Genomic DNA, 18,176 nt, shown 5'->3' with positions numbered 1-18,176 from the left:
TTTCGACCGGAATTCTAAGAGGTTATACTGTAACTAGAAGCTCGGCTCGGAAGCTGTGGTGGTCGTTTGTAGTGGAGAAGGCGGGGTATTCCGCCCCGAATGCCTTTCCCCGCGGGTCAATTGCCCCCCATGTCTCTGCGTATGGGGAATTATATATGCAATTCATGGCTTGGCTAGATCAGGCCACGCTTGGCAACAGCTCAAGCGTGCGTGCGGTTCTTGGAGTCTGGGTGGGTGTTGCAAGAATTGATTTATAGGAAGAAAGTCGGTCTCATGGGATCCCGCCGTGTAGATGAGAAGGAGCACAACTGAAAAAGCATCAATGCAGGGTACCAGAACAGCTACGACCATGGCTGCAGGTGTTTCAGTGTTACAGAATCTCACTTGGTTTGTGTCTTGTCGTAATGAGACCAATGATCCATTCTTGACGCTTACCATCCTATCCTCATCTTTTGCCGATCATCAACAATCGGCACCATCAACACAGCCCCTTCTCATCCAGTCATCAACCCGACTCCAAACAGTGCCTGCAGTTCGAAACCTTCATAAACCCGCCCGCAAACGCTCCAGCAAGCCCTACAGCTTCCCCTCACCAACCACACCCCCTCCAACCCAGCAATCCGCGTATTCCATCTTCAAGACAACCGATGAAACCCCTCGACTCATCTCCGACGTGAAGGGCCTTCTCACTCAGATCGAAGAGCAACACCACTCCCGTCAGGCTGCCCCAGCGCCTTGGGTGACCACCGCCCGCGAGATCATCACAGGCAGCGACGCCGCTCAGAACGACCATCACCGCAAGCATCTCGCCCACCAGACCAAGGTCCAGAATCTGTGCACTCAGCTCAGGGGTGTCATTCTGGAATTGGCGTGTCTGATGGCCCAGTTGGAACGCTTGAGGAGGGAGCTGGACGGACCGAAGTTGGCGGCTTCGAAAGGGGCGCATGATGTTTTCTGGAAGGCAACGAAAGCGGCGGTGGATGTGATGGTCGAAGCGCGTCAAGACGATGAGGATGGATGTGCACTGATCCAGAAGGAGTTGGATATGTTGGAGGTTCATGATCCAAAGGCATCTGCAAAGGATGGATGAGCCCCTATGCCCGGGTAGTTCTATGGTGGAACGATTCTAGTATCATCGGCAGTCTGGTTTGTTAACTACCAGCCAACGCTCGTTGCACGCAGCCTCATTCCAGGTAGAACATACAGCCATCGTCACTGCTTCATGCTATCAGTCAGTATTGGGGTTGGCGCCTTGCTGCCCGAGTACTCCCTTCATATTTCGTGTGTTGATAGGGAGGGTAAGGCTGGCTGTATATGCAGAAAGCCGCTGTCATTCACTGAACACATCCACACCCTCGAACGTAGGGTTGATTCACTTCAATACAGAGTGCTCAACGGTCTAGTAGGGGGCCCATCTTCCTACTATCTTCTCTTGTCACACACTTCTTCCAGAATACCACCTCTCCTTTCCTCCCTCTTCGCAAAACACCCCGCCCGCCGTTGCTCATTCTCCGTGATCGATCCGCCATCCATCGCTAAAGCTGGACAGACACATTCTCTTCACAGTTCTCACCACTGCTGTCTCCATATTCCACCGCCCATCTCAAACCCACCAAGCCATTTGTGGTCTCCACTGGCGAATATGTCTACACATCGTACCACCACTCCGATCCCACAAGCCTACTACGCACCCTCCATCGACGATCTCCTGAAACAAGTCCGCGCCGCCCTCGCAACCGAACACATCACTACCCTAGCCACCATCGCCCGCATCGAGGCAGTCATCCAGACCCTCGACGACGACGACGATAACCAACTCCCCAAGGGCTCAGCACCGCCCCAACCCGAGGCCGTGGTCATCATGACCCAGGAGGCGGAAAAGATCCTGAAGGCCACCCACGACCAACTCCGCATGGTGATCGTCGCCTGTAAGTACCAGAACGCCCTCGTCGAGGCCATCTTGGCCGTCGGGTCGCAGTGCCACCGGACCCACAAGATCGAGGATCTCGTGGCTCTGGACGGTCTCCGGGCCAGAATGGAGAAGAATAGGGCGACTCTTACTGCGTTGACCGGTCAGCTGCTGTCGATGTATGATCTTAGTCTTTGCGAGTGGATTTGGGGTGAAGAAGGAGGGGGAGGTGGTGGGTAGACTGGCCTGGCTGTAAAGTGGTTTGTTTATGGAACGTAGGGGAATTGGGCCTGTTGGTGCACGCATGTTTTGCCAGTACTCTGGATTGACTTATGCATCATGAAGGTAGTACCGGAATATACATTGAGCTTGCTTGTGAAACCTGTGAGCGAACTCACTTCCTCACGTACAGAACCAATTCAACGGCTTCATCGATCACTAGAACTCCTTTCTAAACCTCCTACATAACACGCACGTTGCTGTCTTCAAGTGAGTGACAGGGCACGTCCGCCGGCTGCACTCCTTAAATCCGAGGGGCACCTGATCGAGCACCTCTCGAAGTAAACAGTGGAAGACTCGCCAACCACCTTTCCCGGTCATCCAGCAAGTCCACTCACTCAAGACCCTGGTCAGACCCCGTCCAAGTACATTTACACCAGCTTCCGGCCTGTTGCTAAGGATGTGGCCAATTCATATCTCCTAAATCCACGGCGAGGGGATAGAACCCCGCCTCCCCAGCTGCACGTAAGACGCTTTCGAAGTTGCGTTGGATACTAGCGCGGCAGTCAACTAGGCAAGTGAGTCATAAGATCTAAATTGTACTGTCTAATTAGATACAACAAGAAGCCACGTCCACATGCTCACTCGAAAAAAAAATAAATCGCTCTATTATTGTCATTGCAGGAGAATCGAACAGAAAGGAAGAATGATCAACACTGAAGTTCCAGAAAATGTACATCCCAGAGGAAGGCGACGCGCTGGAGAACACGACATAGTAAAAATCATACATTGCATCCGCTTTCGCCACATGACACAGACATCCATGATGACAGGCGATCGACGAAGCAACGGCCTAAGAGACCGCAAGGCAACTCAGCGACGGGATACGCAGCAGAGGATACCAGAGCGGCCGAGGAAGTAAAGCGATCCGAGGAAGCGGAACAGGGAGAGACCCGCAGTGATCCAGAGAATGACTTCGAAGTACCACGAGGTGCGGGTGGTGGAGGTGTTCTGTATACAGAGTATTAGCGTCGGCCACGCAATCGAAACAGAAGCCCAAGACTTACGGTCAAACACATCTTGTCCACACCGGTGCTAGTGATCAGGAGCGCGACAAGCAAGTTACTGAACACCCACAAGCAGACCAGCATAGTACGGAAATTCTTATAAGCGTCATCCAGACTCTTGCCACTTTCTTCCTCGGGTTCCACCCACGGTGTTAAGGCGCGCTTGACCGTGGATTCGAATTGACTATCGATATCGGCTTGCGGTTTGTCAATTTCCTCAATGAAGTTCTGCTTGCTGTCATCGTCCTTCTTGGTTTGCGCGGATGGCAATGCTTCGGCTTTATCGGAACCCTTGGTACCCCAGGAGACATCGTGCCAGTTGCAGAAGGCGTACACCATGAGAATGTTGATACCAGTGGTCATCCCCATGAAGTACGCCCAAGAACTGGTCAGAATGTGCCAGGGGTCCATGTAAAGAACACTAGCAATGATGTAGATGCCGTAGGTCGAGACAAGCGCAATCAAGACGATACCGCCACCTGACGAACTGAAGAATGACGATAAGAAATCGCTGAGACTTTCGTTGATGTCGAGATTGAACAACCCATCGCTGAAGGCACCCACGACCAGGTAGAATGATAGCACCAGGACATAGATCTGGACGAGCGAGAAGTACATGAACGAGAGGGTGTAGGGAACGACAGTTCTGTTCGTGTTAGCATTGACATCCCAGCAGAAGAATTTCGACGGTCCCCGCTTACCCTTTCGGCCGGTTACCCAGAGCCAAGATGAACTGCAGCGCAAGCACCCAGAGATATCCATACTTGATGAAGTTGTTGATGATCGGCGATGCTTCGTCTCCCCAAGGCCATCCCTTGTTGTTGTTGTGGGAGCTAGGAGTACCGACCAAATCCATGATAACGGAACTAGTCAACCAGTAGGACGCTGCCCAAGTTAGTCAGTTAAAAAAAAAAAAAAAACAGACGCGATCATGCGCATGCAGGCCACCTACCGAGAGAGAACCAAGTCATGAAGAGCTGAATCACGTTGTAGATCATCTGCAAGTGCAAGAAGAAGAGACGAATGATACTGTGACCACTGCGATAAATACGACCGAAATGCATGAGCGAATAGAGACCGGCAGCGAAGGAACCGTTCAGCCAGCGTCTTCTCTGACTGATGAACTCTGCGGCACCTTCCGGAACGTCCGTTTCACCCTTGGATGCTTTAACGTAACTCAGATGCCACTTGAAACCAGCCTTGGCCACAAGTTCGAAGCAAAGAATACGATCCTCAGCCAAGAACATGTTCTTCTTGAAGATATTCATGCCGTCAATACCCTTCTTACCAAGCCGTTTCGACAAGGTGTGATCTCCGTGGAAGTACTGCTCCAACGGTCGGCCCATAATGGCACGGTAGCGGTATGCGGAGAAGGCACCGGGCAACACACTGACATAACCAAAGGCACTTTCAAGGGGTTTATCCAAGATGTTGGAGATTTTGTACTCGAAGTTCTGCGCAGCCACCAAGGGATTCAGGACCTTGCGCCATCCTTGACCCAACATGGCGTGGATCTCACCACAAGAACCACCGAGGGTCTTATCGTTATAGAAGGCTTCCCATAGCGACAGCAGCGATTTCGGGCCAGGTTTGGTACCAGCATCCAGCAAGATTACCACTTCCGGGTTCAGGATTCGACTGAAGGCGTTGAACAGCCAGCGGTGGGAGTTGATCTTTTTGCTGTTCTTTTGTTTCAAGCAGAAGATCATCTGCACGGGGGGCAGGTTGGTCGCCTCATCACCCTGGGGACGGATCAATTGTTGAGTGGGGGTGACGGACAATTGAGTGGTGTATTCGAACTGTGATTGATGGTCAGTAAATCTTGCCGTGTTCGCTCGGATCTGAGACAAGGGACGGAAACCAAAAAAAAAACTTACCACGTGGGCCACAGTCTCCCGCCCGTCAACGTCCTTCTTCATCACTCCGTCCTGATAAATACCGATCGTCGCCAACACATCCAGCGTGTTCTTGTCGCACGGATCGATACCATCGAAAACCAGGCAGACAACAATCTTCTGCCACGCCGGTCCACCCTTGTTCCAGAACTCGGACTTCTTCAAGTTGACGATATCACGGATATTCTGCATCACACCGTGGAGGGTACGCGCAGTCAGGACCTTGTCTTCGTTATAGTATGTGATGGCGATGAGCAATTCGGTATGCCGATTGTAGATCGCGGGCCGGAGGTTGTAACCGTTCCGCAACGTGAACTCGTCCGGGTCACACGTGGCCGCCGTGTCTAGAGACGATCTCACAGTCAGCTCGGTCTTCGGTGATCTCACTGTGTTCCTTCCAGGTGTACCTACACCGCATGTGTGTGAATTCCTCCGCAAACGCCTCCTCCGCATCACGGTATTTAGATTGAATCGCGTTCTGAATGGCACTAGGGACGGGATAATCGACACTCAGGACGGATCCCTGCACGAGATTGATCTTTCTCGTTGCGGCACGGCGGAGGGCGCCCGCGCGACTGCCGGCCTGGGAAGCGGGTTTCTCGGTGGTCGATCGGGCATCGTAGATGTCGCTCGACTCGGATTCTTGGTAAGGGGGGGTGGCGAAGACGGTCGCGCCAGGGTCGTGCAGCGTGTACCGACGCAGAGAGTCGGTCGACATGGCAGGGTCCTCGAATGGGCCACCGTAGTGACTGGACGGGTTGCGCTGCAGCAGGGATTGCTCCTGTTCATCGTGCTCGTCGGTATGATAGGGCTGTTGCTGTTGGATGTGAGACACGCTGGGCGGTCGCAATGGCCGGGTCGACCAAAAATGCCCGGGATCAGGGGATGTACGCACATTATGGGTGGGAGAAGCGTGTGAGAAGTAACTGCTCTCACTGTCTTGGGGAGAGTGGCTCCCGTAGTTGTTTGCTGGCGTACCCATCTTGACGAGTGGAAGATGGGAAGCCTGTGAGGACGTGTAGACAATTGATTGCTTTTGAACAAGCAAAGGTGAAAGGAGATTGATGAACCTCAGAGGGGCAATCCAGACAGGGACACCCAGACACCAAAAATAACGCCTAGTCCAAAGCAGAAGGATAAAAATAAAAACAGAAGTTCCTGGGCGAAGGGGAAATGAAATTGCAGAGGCCAGCAACGGTACCACGCAATGTTCATGCGCTGGGATTGGATGGAGCCTAGGTAAACCGACAGGCCTTGAGAGTGGATACGTGCCCAAAAACTATATATATATAGGGGGGGAGGGGGGCAAGAACAGTGTGCTACAGGGAGCAAAAGGGAGGCTGAGAGTCCAGAGAAGCAATTCCTAAGCCTTGGGATGGGACCGTTGCGGCGATTCCATTCGTCGAGGAGGAGCAGTGTCCGTTGACTACAATTGGGATATCAAGGTTGTGCTGGTTTGACCGGGGAGGGGGGCGATACAGGTAACAAGAACTGAAGCCCCTCCCAGGGCAACATGGGCATGCATCCAGGAGGACAAAATCTGTTTTGGCCCGCGGGCAGGACGCAAAACTGGGGGTTGGCGGTGCACCGCAAATTGAGAGCCATGCTCACAGCCAGCTGATGGGCTTGTCAGTAGCGCATCCGCGGAGAGATCTTTTGTCGTCAGCTATTGGAGACCCACCCAAGCAAAAATCCTTTTCCGGGGCAAAGGGGGAGGGCAGAGTTAGTCGACCACATTTAAAACCAGGCAAATCCCCCCGATTGGCAAAGCTAATACGTGCATCAGTATTCGCAGGCCACAACGACGAGTTGACTCTTGGGGAGATAGCATCAAGGGCTGTCTGCGCAGAGTAACAGGATGCCATCACTGCGAACGAGCATCGCGAACTGGACCAGGAGATCACCTCGTCGAGAAAATTCGTCGGCAGGTCAGAGTTTCCGATTCGGCTGTGGAGGAGGAGAATTCCCAGCCGGGCTCCTCCTATTGGATGATCGAAAGAGGATGTCTACAACTAGACTAGTGAGGGCGATTTAGCAGAGCAGACTATTGTAGCTAAGACCGCATGTGTTTCACGGATGGTCCCGCTAGAAGCCAGTTAGAAGACGCAATGAAAGGCAGAGACTCTAGAGAGGCTGTGGACGCGCAGGCTGTGGAGTCCGGTCCGAAGGAATCTCCGACCAAAGCGAGCCATTGTTAATGTCAATTGGCTGGCTGCCGATGTCGGGCGGACGTTAACACCCAAGGCGCCCCCACAGCGGAGGCTCTTAGTCAGAAATAGTCGGCCTTGCAAAATTTCATTTTCGGAACGAACCATCAACATTTCGCTCGAAGAAAGGGGTGAGTGAACTCAATGTGCACAGACAAGGGGGGGGGAAGAAATTCCAGGCAAACAGTAGCACCCAAAGATTCGACGGAGGTCTCTTCGTGCGAAAGTGGTTGTGAGAGCACTTGCAGCGGCATGCGACAAGATGAGAATGAGATCATATTCCGACGGGATGGTCCAAATCATGCATGGCAGCCACCACAGGGCAGCATACTTGCTTGCTGTGTGGCATTGAGGCAGGCACTGTCCTCTGCCCAAGCCAATCACGATTTAGCTCGGACATTGTGCCGGGTCAGGCGCAGGCCAACACGATCATGAGCATGCGCAAAACACCAACCATGGGAGAAACCAACAGAAACGTACTCAGAGGACGTACACCGGACGGGATCCGTCTATTATATAGACTTCTTCTCTGCTTTGTTTTGGCGCGACCTGTCTTTCGTAGGTAATCACCTCCTGGAGCTCCTGTCCCGACCATTGCTGTCAGTCCGACGGAAGCACGCGGTCGTCTTGGTAAGCCAGAGCCGAGTCGGTGGGAGACTGACGGATTGGTCCAACCAAAGTCCGACCTACCGGGGGTCCACTTGTTTGCGGATCATCCAGCGCCATAGCGCGCCAGCACCAACAATGTCTCATGCATATTCCGACTTGAACTTCCTTGGTCCAATGCTTGTCTGCTGCAAAGCCTCTTCACTCCTCACGAAATACGTCGCATGACGGGTAGGTCTACTTAAATGGTGTTCGAACGGTCTGAAGGGAAGGATGTGCCTTGCTGTCAGGGGAAAGTTGGGCATCTCGGGTATATCTATTGCCCTCGACTTGAGACAGTGCATCCACTCGGGCTATGTGAAATGAGCTTTGGACATGAGCGACAACGATTGGTACCAGTAGCGTAGACATCCACTGCTATCCACTATGCAGGTACGGAGGACCAGGTGTGCGGCCATAGCCCGGCAGTGTGTCTCTGGTTCGAGGCATCCTTGATCGATTGGGATCTCGTCCAGCATGTTGTGACCGACTGATCGCTACTGTGTGTACAATTCTCGATGGCCCAGCGTGTGACGCTCACTATCGACCATCAATACTGTCAGCATTGTTGTCATGGCTGAAACACTGCCATCCCTCACTCAAAGATGCGTGGGGCGATACTTGTCTGCGGGCTAGAAGCAAGGATGCAAGTGGCTGCAGGCTCAGCGCGATAGACCAGCTTGAAGTTGGAGTATGACGCAGCTCTCCGCGTCATCAGCAGCTAGACCATGCTCGCTTGAAACGGTCCCGGCTGTCTGTCAGTTGCCGCTATTCGATGGTTCGGACGTCGCTCGAATTATCGTCGTCTTCCCTTGTCATGAGGGAAACACAAGGCATGAGCCGAAAGATGATGATATCGAAGGATGAAACTCAGTAAAGCGCCAATATATGACAGGTGGTAGACATTGATGACAGGAACGATGGAGCCTACAGGTGCTGACGGTGTTGATCATGGGCTCCGGCTGTCGAAGGGCTGGCCAATCATCACAGCCTTAATTTGATGGGATCCTCTCAGCCGCTTAGTCACTAGGGATGCGCCGTAGATCATGTGATCGTCCTACTCAGGCAGCAAGGCCATAGTCCTGAGGCATCAACACGGATGCTTCAGGCATCAGTCGCTCATTCAATTGCTGGGGTCTGTCTGTGAGGTCGACGTCTATTATTGACACCTGGCCATGTGCTTCATATATAACATACCAGTTAGTATGTAGAGCTCATCTCTCTCGGAATGCCATCATTGAATATTGTTTGTGGCAATAAAGCTGCGTCGTTTTCTGTCTTCTTTACACGCCTCACGGCTGTCTTTGCTGAATATATCTTTGGGCCACAGAGATAAAGGACAGCACCGTTCCAGCCAAGCTGGCTGCGCGTGTCGGATGACTAGTACTAGCATCTAGCAAAGCCGAGTTCATAAGCCAGTTACTTGCAACAGACACAAACCGAATCCGGTTTAACTTCAGAGGTATATCTCAATCATATATCACACAAACCACTGCAAAGGCAACGATATAAACAATATCAACAAACACCCGAACCCGCAGGTATCAATCAACACCGACAGTTCACATCATATACTCTATACAAACCCAACCCCAGCCCCAACCCCCTCCACACTCCACCAAAATCACCTCTCCATCACACTCTCCGGCACCTTGAAATCCTTCGGCACCACATACTCCCCCATACAGCTCCCCACCGAGCACCGCGTCAACCCACACTTGCCATACAACCGACAATAACACTCCTGCGCACTCGGACACGCCGCTTGATTCAACCGATCCAGATCCATCAGCCCCGGCGCCAGCTCACCCTCCGGCCGCACCGCACTCTGCTTGATAAACAGGATGTGCCAGAGATAGGACATGATCCGCCCAGCGACGCGATCGTCGGCGGGGGCTGGCACTGCCGCCGCCCCGGCTCCGGTCCTCCGGTCACGGTCACGGGCACGGGCACGGGCACTCCCCGCCCCCTCCATCCCGTCGAGCAGCCACTGGCGCAGCGCGATGTACTCGGCCTGCGAGTGCTGCCAGACGTTGGCGCGGGCGACGGCGAACTGCGCGCAGCACTGCGCGCGGAGGGGGTCGTTGCGGCCGAGCAGGACCTGGCTCTGCCCCTGCGGATCGGGCGGGGGATGGGTATTCCGGCCGAAGAGGGCGGCCAGGGCGTGCGGGAGCGCCACGTCGCTCGCCATGCGGGCGCTCCACGGCTCGAGGACGGATTGCAGGCGGAGCTCGAGGCTGCCCTGGGCGGGCTGGGTGGGCGGACAGGTGCCCACGCTCCAGTCGCAGCGGAGGTTGTGGTAGCCCCCGGGGTGCAGGGCGGAGGTGAGGTTCAGGGCGGCGAGGAGGGCGGCGTTGTCGTAGGTGCGGTGGTCGTTGTGCCATGCCCAGCGCGAGCCGTGCACGAAGACCATCCCGGCCGCGGGCAGCTCGTGGTAGTTGTCGATCAGGAAGGTCAGGTAGCCCATGGCTTCGTGGCCGCGGTTGGCGGGGACTTGGAGCTGGGTGGATTGGGGGTCCAATGGGGCATCGGCGGTGTAGATGCAGAGGTGGTACTGCTCGCGCAGCGCCTGGAGCCAGGCGGCCTCATCGTCGCTGACGCGCGAGACCACCAGGGCGGGCTTGTCGGTGGTCGCGAGGCCGGGGCAGATGCCTCGGGCTTCGGGGAGTGTTGAGGCCGTGGTTTGGTAGGTGATTCTCGTCCAGGCGAAGGTCCGCCCGGGGGTGGGCGGTCTGTTGAGGAAGAGAATCAGGAGGAGGATCCCCGCGAAGCAGACCAGTTGGACTACACTCTTGCGCGTGCGACGTCGCATGGTGTTGCTGGTCTTACAATGACGCGGGATTCGCGGGATTCGCGGGACTTAGCGGGACCTGGTTGGCGATGCCGTTGGCTTGGCTGGTACGATTATGGGAATGGAAGCATTTGGGGCGATTCAAAATTAGGTGAGGTGATTATTAATTGAGGGCCCCGCAGGCTTCCGATAGGCGCAAACCGCGGGGCCTTTGCTTTGCTTCAGGGTCTTTAAGATCCACGATTGGAGATAAGAATATACAGAGTACAAAAATTCCTCGTGGGGAATGAGGTTGGTGAACGAGATTGTGTATACTGTACGGAGTACTAATCTGAGATTCGAAGATGCTGTCCCGCATGGGATGAAGGCAATAAATAACAGACCTCAAGCTCAAGTCTCAGAATGCTGGAAACGCGGCAAAATACACCTTGTAATATGCCATCTTCCACTCCCCTTCCTGTTGGATCAGCGCCATGATCCCGCACCACTCTGGTGTTACCCGACGCCCGTCCTTGAGGTTGTAGGTGACGGTGCCTCGCGCCAGGAATGTGTCTTTGCCCAGCGAATCGATCGCGACAAGGTGGTGGCTGCGACTAGCGACATAGTCCCAGGTGGATGTCAAAAATTGGATCAGACCTACCCCCGCGCATTAGCGAGGGTTCTTTGTCGGTGTACGCCGGAGGTACCTGGTCGGTCGGAGACCCCGTGCTCGCCCATCTGCACGACTGCATCCGGAGTGAAAAAGTCGGCGATGGTCTCGACGGCCCCATCCTCGTCCACGGCGGTGTAGTAGTCCTGGATCCACTGTTTGATGGTCTCGTCGTGGAATGTCTCGGGGTAGGTTGGTTGATGCATGGGCGAGAGCAGGGGTTCGTCGTGGTCGGCAAGAGAAAGGTATTCGGGTGGGTGAAGACTAGGTATCACCTACTGAGGTACTAACCACCGTGAGGTATTAAGAGAAACGAGTGAGGGGTTCCCGCGAGGACATGTGCATCAGCCTCACGGTTAATGTGATAGATCATGCAGTTTTTGTCTGTTAGCGCCTCTATTCCCGATTGAGGATCGTCGCGCGCTTGCGCAGTACCTGGTTGTAGCTGGTAAGGTGACTACGTCGCTGGCGGATCTGTAGCGCAGCCATCGCAAGCTTAGCATCGACGCTGGCTGATCCGGATTGTAATGGCTGAAGTGGGCTCGCTTAGAGATCAGCGCAGTTCATCCCAGACGGACAGACAGCCTCAATCCTGATCAGTAATCACACAATGTGACAATTGTCCAGGTGGAATAACTGATAGTGATCACCAAGGTGTGTTCCTGACTTCATGTTCTGTGGACCCCAATCACGATCCAGTCACATGGCTTGGAGGGACTACCAGGTACTGGGTACACCCATGTACATACTGTGTAGGTATACAGTATAACTGAAGAATAGGGGCGGGCCAGTAACCACCAAATCATCAACGCCACTTTCCTCATAACTAGTTGCAACAGTCGCCAAGATATCGTCCACCTTACCAAGCCAGTCAGTCTTATCTTTGTACTTCATACACAGCAGCAACCGTGCCACCCCGGTAACACGAGCAGTGCAAAACATGACCAATCCATGTCGGAATCATCTTCCAGCCACGTAACTTTCCGACCTGCAACACGGGGAATGTTGTGTTCCCTCATCACATGACGATCATTGTCAGTTCGTAGTCTTATTGTCTTATTGTCATGGTGTACCGTAAGTAATTAAGTGTGGTGTATTACTATCAGTCGTGTATATACGGGTAACCAGCTATGAAAAAGTAGTAATTATAAGCGACAGGTGAAACAGCCTGAACCACAAATAGAAAAAAAGAAAAAAAAAAAAAGATGAACAAACCCAAATCTAACAAGCATTTCTCAATGAACATGACAGCTCCATCCCACCAATCCTGCCCCGTGGGTGGAATTTCCCTTCCACCGCAGCGCCAGCCGTGCCTGTGCCTCTCCACTACCCACGGGGACGAATGGATCTCCTCCACACAGTCAGCCCTATTCCAACCTACTCAGGTAAGAGCAGCCCCCACAGTCTCCTCACATCCTCACGTCCTCACGTCCTCACGTCCTCATGTTCCCCAGGACCGTGAAGATCATTATATCACCTCTCACACCATCTATCCCCCGCGCGTAATTGATTCCACAAATCCCCACACGCATCCAACAACGACTTCTCCGCCTTCCACCTCAATTCCACCGCCGCGCGGTCCGCACTCGCGACGCACGATTCCACATCCCCCGGCCGTCGCTCCGTCGTGCGTCGCGGGATGCGACGCTGAGTGACCGCCTCCATGGCCGTGACGACCTCCGCGACCGAGTGGCCGCAGCCCGTCCCCAGATTGAAGGTGCGGAAGGACTCCACGACGCGCCCCTCCTGCGCCGCCGCCAGCGCCGCGATATGTCCGCGCGCCACGTCCGAAACGTGAATGAAATCCCGGATTGCCGTCCCGTCCGGCGTCGTCCAGTCCCCCCCGTAGATCGACAGCTCCGCCAACTCCCCCGTCAACACCTTCACCACCACCGGGACGAGGTTCGACGGCGTCCCCCGCGGGTCTTCCGCCAGGAGGCCCGAGGAGTCGCACCCGACCGGGTTGAAGTACCGCAACCCGAGGATCGTCCAGGAGGGGTCGGCGGTGGCGAGGTCGGAAAGGATGGCCTCGCCAAAGAACTTCGTCCGCCCGTAGGGGTTCGTGATCCCCGTGCAGCCTTGCGTGACGGGGATGGGTTGGCCGTCGGGGCCCGGGTAGCTGGCGGGTTGGTGGACGCAGTGCTCCTCGCGCAGAGTGCGGTGGGTGGCGGAGAGCGTCCCGTAGACGTTGGCGGAGGAGGAGAAGATGAAGGTTTTGATTTGATGCTCGTCCAGCAGGGTCACAAAGTCCACCAGGCCGCTGATGTTGTTCTGGTAGTACTTGAGCGGGTTGCGCAGGCTGTCGTGCACTTCCTTGTAGGCGGCGAAGTGGATCACCCCGGTAATGTTGGAGCGCGGGGGCCGGGAGGCAGCCTTCTCTGCCTCTGCCGCCTCCTCCTCTTCCTCCTCCGCATCGGTGACGGCGTGCGCGGCCAGAAGTTGTCGCATCGCGGCGGTGTCGCGATAGTCCACGCAGGCGAGTTCCGCCTGCGGACAGTCGCCGCCGACACGCGCGTAGTGCTGCTTGGCGGCTTGCACAATACGGTCGTATACCTCCCGGTAGCTGTTGCTGAGGTTGTCCACCAGCAGCACATTGTAGCCCGCCTTCAGCAGCTCCAGCGCCGTGTGGCTGCCGATATAGCCCAGCCCGCCGGTGACGAGGATGTAGGGCGCGGCGGCCGCGGGAAGGGCCGGCAGCGCAGCGAGGGCCAGGTCGAAGCAGTCCTCGTCGCGCTCCGTCTCCGGCGTAGAGGGGGCGGAGAACACAGGGGTGGGCAGAGGGGAACTGCCCTCGGACGGGGGGCAGGAGAGAGTCATCATCACAGCAAGCGAGAATGACAGGATGGAGTTACGGAGAAGAGTTGGCGACGGGCCCCTACATAGAGAAAGCCCAGGCGGGAAACAGAGGGTACTGGGAGGGGGAGCTGCTGGCGGAGGCGGAGGAGGTTCAGATTCGACGGTGCCATCATCCATCCATCCCTTTACGGAATCCGGGAGGCAAGCGATGGGAATGCGCCCAGTCCAGCGCCAGCATGATTTCATCGCCGAGTCATTGGTATCAGAACTAACGAGTCTCCAGTGTGAGACCGGCTCGGGTCTAGTACCAAGGCAGATCGCAATAGAGTAGCATCAATTCAGCGTGGGTTCCTGGAGCCCTGACCACTAATTACTCCGTAGACCACTCATTACTACTTGCAGGGGAGGGGGGAAAGGTGGATATGCTCGGTGGTCTGGGAAAAGAGAAGAAAAGAAAAGAGTGAGAGAGGGGCAAGTGGAGGAAGACACCGGAGACCGACATCCACCCAAAGGATTTACAGTGCCTGACTAGGGGTATTCTTGGATTTTTACAGTTAATTCGGGGGGGAGGGGGTCATCGAGAATAATTCGATCTCTACCATTGAACCAAAGGAAGTTGAACCCGGGGGCAAGGACCAAAAATAGGGCATTGGCGCCGCCAGGTCTCAGCCTCTAGAAGACGAGGTAAATCCCGCGACGACAAGTGCCAGGAAGTGGGAACAGATACAGATACAGATAGTATACATTTTTTTTTCACTGGGAATGATGGCATCAACCGGCACCCGCATATCATAAGTGCCGCTAAACTGCATCAGGATGGCCTCCATTCCTCCTCAGAGAGACCCGGAGTGGTCCCCAGGTCTCAAATGAGGTTCCAAGGGAAGAGAATAAAGACCAAAGCGGATGGGAGGAAAAGGGCCCAGACTTACAGGGTGGGAGGGCTCCACCGTGATGGCAGAGATGGAGAGGCAAGATATCAAAAGAGGAGCCGGGAGACAAATGAGAAAGAACCAGTGTTGCCTGACTACTCCGTAGACGGACGGGTGCCGGCACAGTCAGCCTCAATGTCTCACAGTTGCAGCGACAACGCATTCATCATGAAGATGGACGGTCAGGTCAGGCAACATGGCGTGCTTCGTAGCTCTCTGGCAAAGGAGATAGATACATCGCTGGGCCGGATGCAAGAGCCAGATTGATACATCGGGATGGGCTCCACCCGTCTCCATCAGCACTAAAAGCTTGGACATACGAGCTACGACGTTTTGGGGGAAGCGAGTTTTGGTAGTGACTCCGTAGTTGGGGCAGATTAACCGGGAAACTCTGGAATATCTCCACCGGTTCCTGTTTATGACTACTCCTCCGTACTCCGGTATCATGGCCCCCGTAGGAATATCTACTCAGCCAACTGCAGGGCCTCCATCATCATTCCCCAACTCTGGGGCCCAAAGCGCTCGTAAAAATCACCCGCGATCTCGGTGACGAAGATGTAGGCAGCACGATGGCGCAGATTCTGCACCAGGGCCCGCACCTCGTCGCGCGGCACCTCACTAATCATGTAGCCACATTGGAGGCGGGAATAGTCGAAGCGCGCCAGGTGGTGCTGCACCTCGTCGGAGCAGTAGCGAGGATAGGGCTCTTCGCAAACGAGGATGAGATCCGGGCTCGGGTCGGCCAATTTGGGATCAGGCGGCGTGCCCGGATTGTGGACAACCTGTCAGCACGGGAGAAATGGGTGAGAAATTGGTTCGAAAATAAGGATTGATTGACTTATTCGTCTGGTTTCAGAGATAAGAGAACAAATGACAGCCCGTGATCAAGGACGGGGGCCACACGGGATGAGTAGAGTAGGTATGGAGTAGTGTAGGTAGTGTATAACCTACTACTACTACTAGCAATGCAAAGCAAGCTACATAGTAGAAAGATGTATCTACTAGAGATACTCCATACTAAAGGTACTGATGCTGTACTGGACCCGTTGTATGGATGGTGTGGACTGTATGACCAGTACGGATAGAGAGGCGGGGGGAGTGGAGGCAACAGGGCAGCTTACCAATCGATCCCGAAGGATGCCCTCCACCGATTTCACATACTCGTGCAGCTTTTGCAAATACTCGGCTCGCTCGACGCTATGATGGTTGGGTGTCTCATCCACCATAATTCCCCCTAGTCCCAGCCCTGGGCGCTCGTCAATCGCCCAGTGCGCATAGCGATCAATCTCTGCGAAGGTGTCGGAGAGAGGCTTTCGGCAATAATCGATACGGATGTAGCCGATGAGGTAAACATTCGGATACCTATTCAGACGGGCCACCTCGCGTGCATAATTCGGATCAGGGGATGGCAAATCGCCAGGACCACTGTTGGGGTTGATAATCACCAGAAATTCCAGATCGGGATGGGTCTCAATTCTAGTGAAGATTAATGGTTAGAGGTGGTATATCCAGCAGAAAGGCAATACCTGGTTGCCAGGTTGCCGCTGTGATGCAGGAACCAAGGAAATAAAAAGGAGGCAGGTAACCGGCTGGTAACCTACAGAGTAGGCGAAGAGAAATTGGAACACCAAAAAAAAAAAAAAAAAAAAAAAAAAAAACCAAAAAAGAGAAAGAAAAAAAAAAAGGAACAAGGTAACTTTACGCGTCATAAAGTGGATCCCAGCTATTGGGTGTCAATGGATAGATATACAAAGGTACCAGCACGCCGGCCTTGGGAAGGGGCGTGGATGACATGGTTGGCAGAGAATGAGAGAGAAAAGAGGGAGATGCAGGACTGATGGAACCTGAGAGGGGAAGATGATGATGATGCAGTCACAGCAATGCCTTGAATCGACCAGGGTTACTACGAGCCAGTGTGCCTGGTTCGGCTGCTTCTTATAAAGTGGCCATTATTAACTTAACTTTAAGTCAAAACCCACATGATTACGAGAAAGGAAGGAGAGAAGAGGAGGTGCAAACCACAAAAAATACCAGGAGGATTACTACGTACGGTAGAGGTAGGAGATTTACCGAGTGAGAATTCTTTTTGGTCCTGTCCGGTTCTGTCCTGCACAGACCCTTTTGTCCGTCAACAATAATCAAGGATGATGACTCGAGCGACAACGTGGTTGAGAACAAGAACCTTGGGAGATTGTGAAAAGCTTTTCAGCCTTCCTGTCAGCCAAGGCTCGGCTTACCACCACCAGGTGGCCACCGGAAAAATCAGGACGATATTGAATTACGGTACACCTCACTAAACAGTGAAGAGGACCGTGCCAATGCCGTAGTGGGCTCTGGGTCCTCTTAGTCCAGTCTTAGTCTGCACACTATCGTGCTTCCGTTACATCCGTTCCTGTCGAGCCTTGGGCCAGAACCTGCCAACCCAACCCACTAAGGGACTTAGTCCTTGCTAAATTATCCCAACTGACCAATTTCATTAGATCCAAGCTTTCCCACCCAAAATTTGTCCAGCCTTGTCCACCCTATCTATCACCAATCATCTGTGCCGGACGCCTCCTGGTCTACGTGCGGGATCGATCAACAACATTTCAATCAATGATTGATTCAAAACACAATTAACTTGGCATCAGGTCGATAATCGTGGGTCCCGCGGGATCAAAACTCTCATAGTAATCCTCCGTCAATGTCGTCAGGAACAGGTATTCGGCCTGGAGACTCAATTGGTCCACCAGACTCCGCAGGGTACTGTTCCCCATCTCGGGGACCGAGTGCAGCATGTAGCTGTACCCGCTACGGTCGGAGGCCAGCGCATTGAGTTTGCCCTTTTGCGTTTGGTAATCATCGTACGAGCTCTCAAAAACCACAGTGACGTCGGTCGTGTTGGAGTCATAGCGACTATCGGGAATAGTGCCGGGGTTGTGGATAACCTGAGGGTAAAAAAAAAAGATAGGGTTTATCGTCCCGTTAACCGCTGAATCTCCGGGAAAGATGGCAAAAAAAAAAAAAAAAAAAAAAAAAAAAAAAAAAAAAAAAAAAAAAAAAAAAAAAAAAAAAAAAAAAAAAAAAAAA

General features: G+C 53.9%; 8 protein-coding genes across 8 annotated transcripts; 2 read left to right on the top strand and 6 right to left on the bottom strand.

The window, feature by feature from the left end:
• Positions 1-349: 349 nt before the first annotated feature.
• On the top strand, positions 350-1,090 carry BP01DRAFT_386948 (uncharacterized protein; the record flags this gene model as incomplete). The annotated part of the gene is made up of 1 exon (XM_025577702.1): positions 350-1,090. The coding sequence occupies one exon, from the start codon at positions 350-352 to the stop codon at positions 1,088-1,090; it is 741 nt and encodes a 246-aa protein (XP_025426823.1).
• Positions 1,091-1,642: 552 nt separating this feature from the next.
• On the top strand, positions 1,643-2,149 carry BP01DRAFT_386947 (uncharacterized protein; the record flags this gene model as incomplete). Its single annotated transcript, XM_025577701.1, has 1 exon — positions 1,643-2,149. One exon carries the CDS (start codon positions 1,643-1,645, stop codon positions 2,147-2,149), a length of 507 nt encoding a protein of 168 aa, XP_025426822.1.
• Positions 2,150-2,707: 558 nt separating this feature from the next.
• chsC (chitin synthase C) lies at positions 2,708-6,393 on the bottom strand. The gene is made up of 7 exons (XM_025576013.1): positions 5,986-6,393; positions 5,502-5,907; positions 5,073-5,434; positions 4,148-4,994; positions 3,897-4,080; positions 3,196-3,841; positions 2,708-3,139 (listed from the first exon to the last, which is right to left on the bottom strand). Exons 1-7 carry the CDS (start codon positions 6,070-6,072, stop codon positions 3,002-3,004), a joined length of 2,670 nt encoding a protein of 889 aa, XP_025426821.1. The 5' UTR covers positions 6,073-6,393; the 3' UTR covers positions 2,708-3,001.
• A 3,173-nt stretch (positions 6,394-9,566) lies between these two features.
• On the bottom strand, positions 9,567-10,754 carry BP01DRAFT_307281 (DUF3431 domain-containing protein; the record flags this gene model as incomplete). Its single annotated transcript, XM_025572286.1, has 2 exons — positions 9,567-9,844; positions 9,890-10,754. The coding sequence occupies 2 exons, from the start codon at positions 10,752-10,754 to the stop codon at positions 9,567-9,569; spliced, it is 1,143 nt and encodes a 380-aa protein (XP_025426820.1).
• Positions 10,755-11,130: 376 nt separating this feature from the next.
• BP01DRAFT_386944 (uncharacterized protein) lies at positions 11,131-11,588 on the bottom strand (the record flags this gene model as incomplete). Its single annotated transcript, XM_025577700.1, has 2 exons — positions 11,131-11,369; positions 11,420-11,588. The coding sequence occupies 2 exons, from the start codon at positions 11,586-11,588 to the stop codon at positions 11,131-11,133; spliced, it is 408 nt and encodes a 135-aa protein (XP_025426819.1).
• A 1,245-nt stretch (positions 11,589-12,833) lies between these two features.
• BP01DRAFT_360902 (UDP-GAL-4-epimerase) lies at positions 12,834-14,444 on the bottom strand. Its single transcript, XM_025576012.1, has one exon. It carries the CDS (start codon positions 14,197-14,199, stop codon positions 12,856-12,858), a length of 1,344 nt encoding a protein of 447 aa, XP_025426818.1. The 5' UTR covers positions 14,200-14,444; the 3' UTR covers positions 12,834-12,855.
• A 1,127-nt stretch (positions 14,445-15,571) lies between these two features.
• BP01DRAFT_307235 (spherulation-specific family 4 protein) lies at positions 15,572-16,901 on the bottom strand (the record flags this gene model as incomplete). Its single annotated transcript, XM_025572278.1, has 3 exons — positions 15,572-15,889; positions 16,229-16,583; positions 16,810-16,901. The coding sequence occupies 3 exons, from the start codon at positions 16,899-16,901 to the stop codon at positions 15,572-15,574; spliced, it is 765 nt and encodes a 254-aa protein (XP_025426817.1).
• An 821-nt stretch (positions 16,902-17,722) lies between these two features.
• BP01DRAFT_386941 (uncharacterized protein) lies at positions 17,723-18,034 on the bottom strand (the record flags this gene model as incomplete). The annotated part of the gene is made up of 1 exon (XM_025577699.1): positions 17,723-18,034. A coding segment is annotated over one exon (312 nt), but the record flags the coding sequence as incomplete, so codon positions are not given.
• Positions 18,035-18,176: the final 142 nt, after the last annotated feature.

The sequence above is a fragment of the Aspergillus saccharolyticus genome, assembly GCF_003184585.1.
Source record: "Aspergillus saccharolyticus JOP 1030-1 unplaced genomic scaffold BP01scaffold_58, whole genome shotgun sequence".
Taxonomy (NCBI): domain Eukaryota; kingdom Fungi; phylum Ascomycota; class Eurotiomycetes; order Eurotiales; family Aspergillaceae; genus Aspergillus; species Aspergillus saccharolyticus.
The sequence above is the reverse complement of the archived record's forward strand: the minus strand, read 5'-3'. Positions and strand labels throughout refer to the sequence as shown.

Excerpts from the sequence above, each read along its gene's own strand:
- BP01DRAFT_360902 (XM_025576012.1), bottom strand. The coding sequence starts at position 14,199 with ATGACTCTCTCCTGCCCCCCGTCCGAGGGCAGTTCCCCTCTGCCCACC.
- chsC (XM_025576013.1), bottom strand. The coding sequence starts at position 6,072 with ATGGGTACGCCAGCAAACAACTACGGGAGCCACTCTCCCCAAGACAGT. Across the intron at positions 5,908-5,985 it reads ACGCTTCTCCCACCCATAAT|CAACAGCCCTATCATACCGA; the intron begins GTGCGTACATCC and ends CACATCCAACAG. Across the intron at positions 3,842-3,896 it reads CTGGGTAACCGGCCGAAAGG|AACTGTCGTTCCCTACACCC; the intron begins GTAAGCGGGGAC and ends TAACACGAACAG.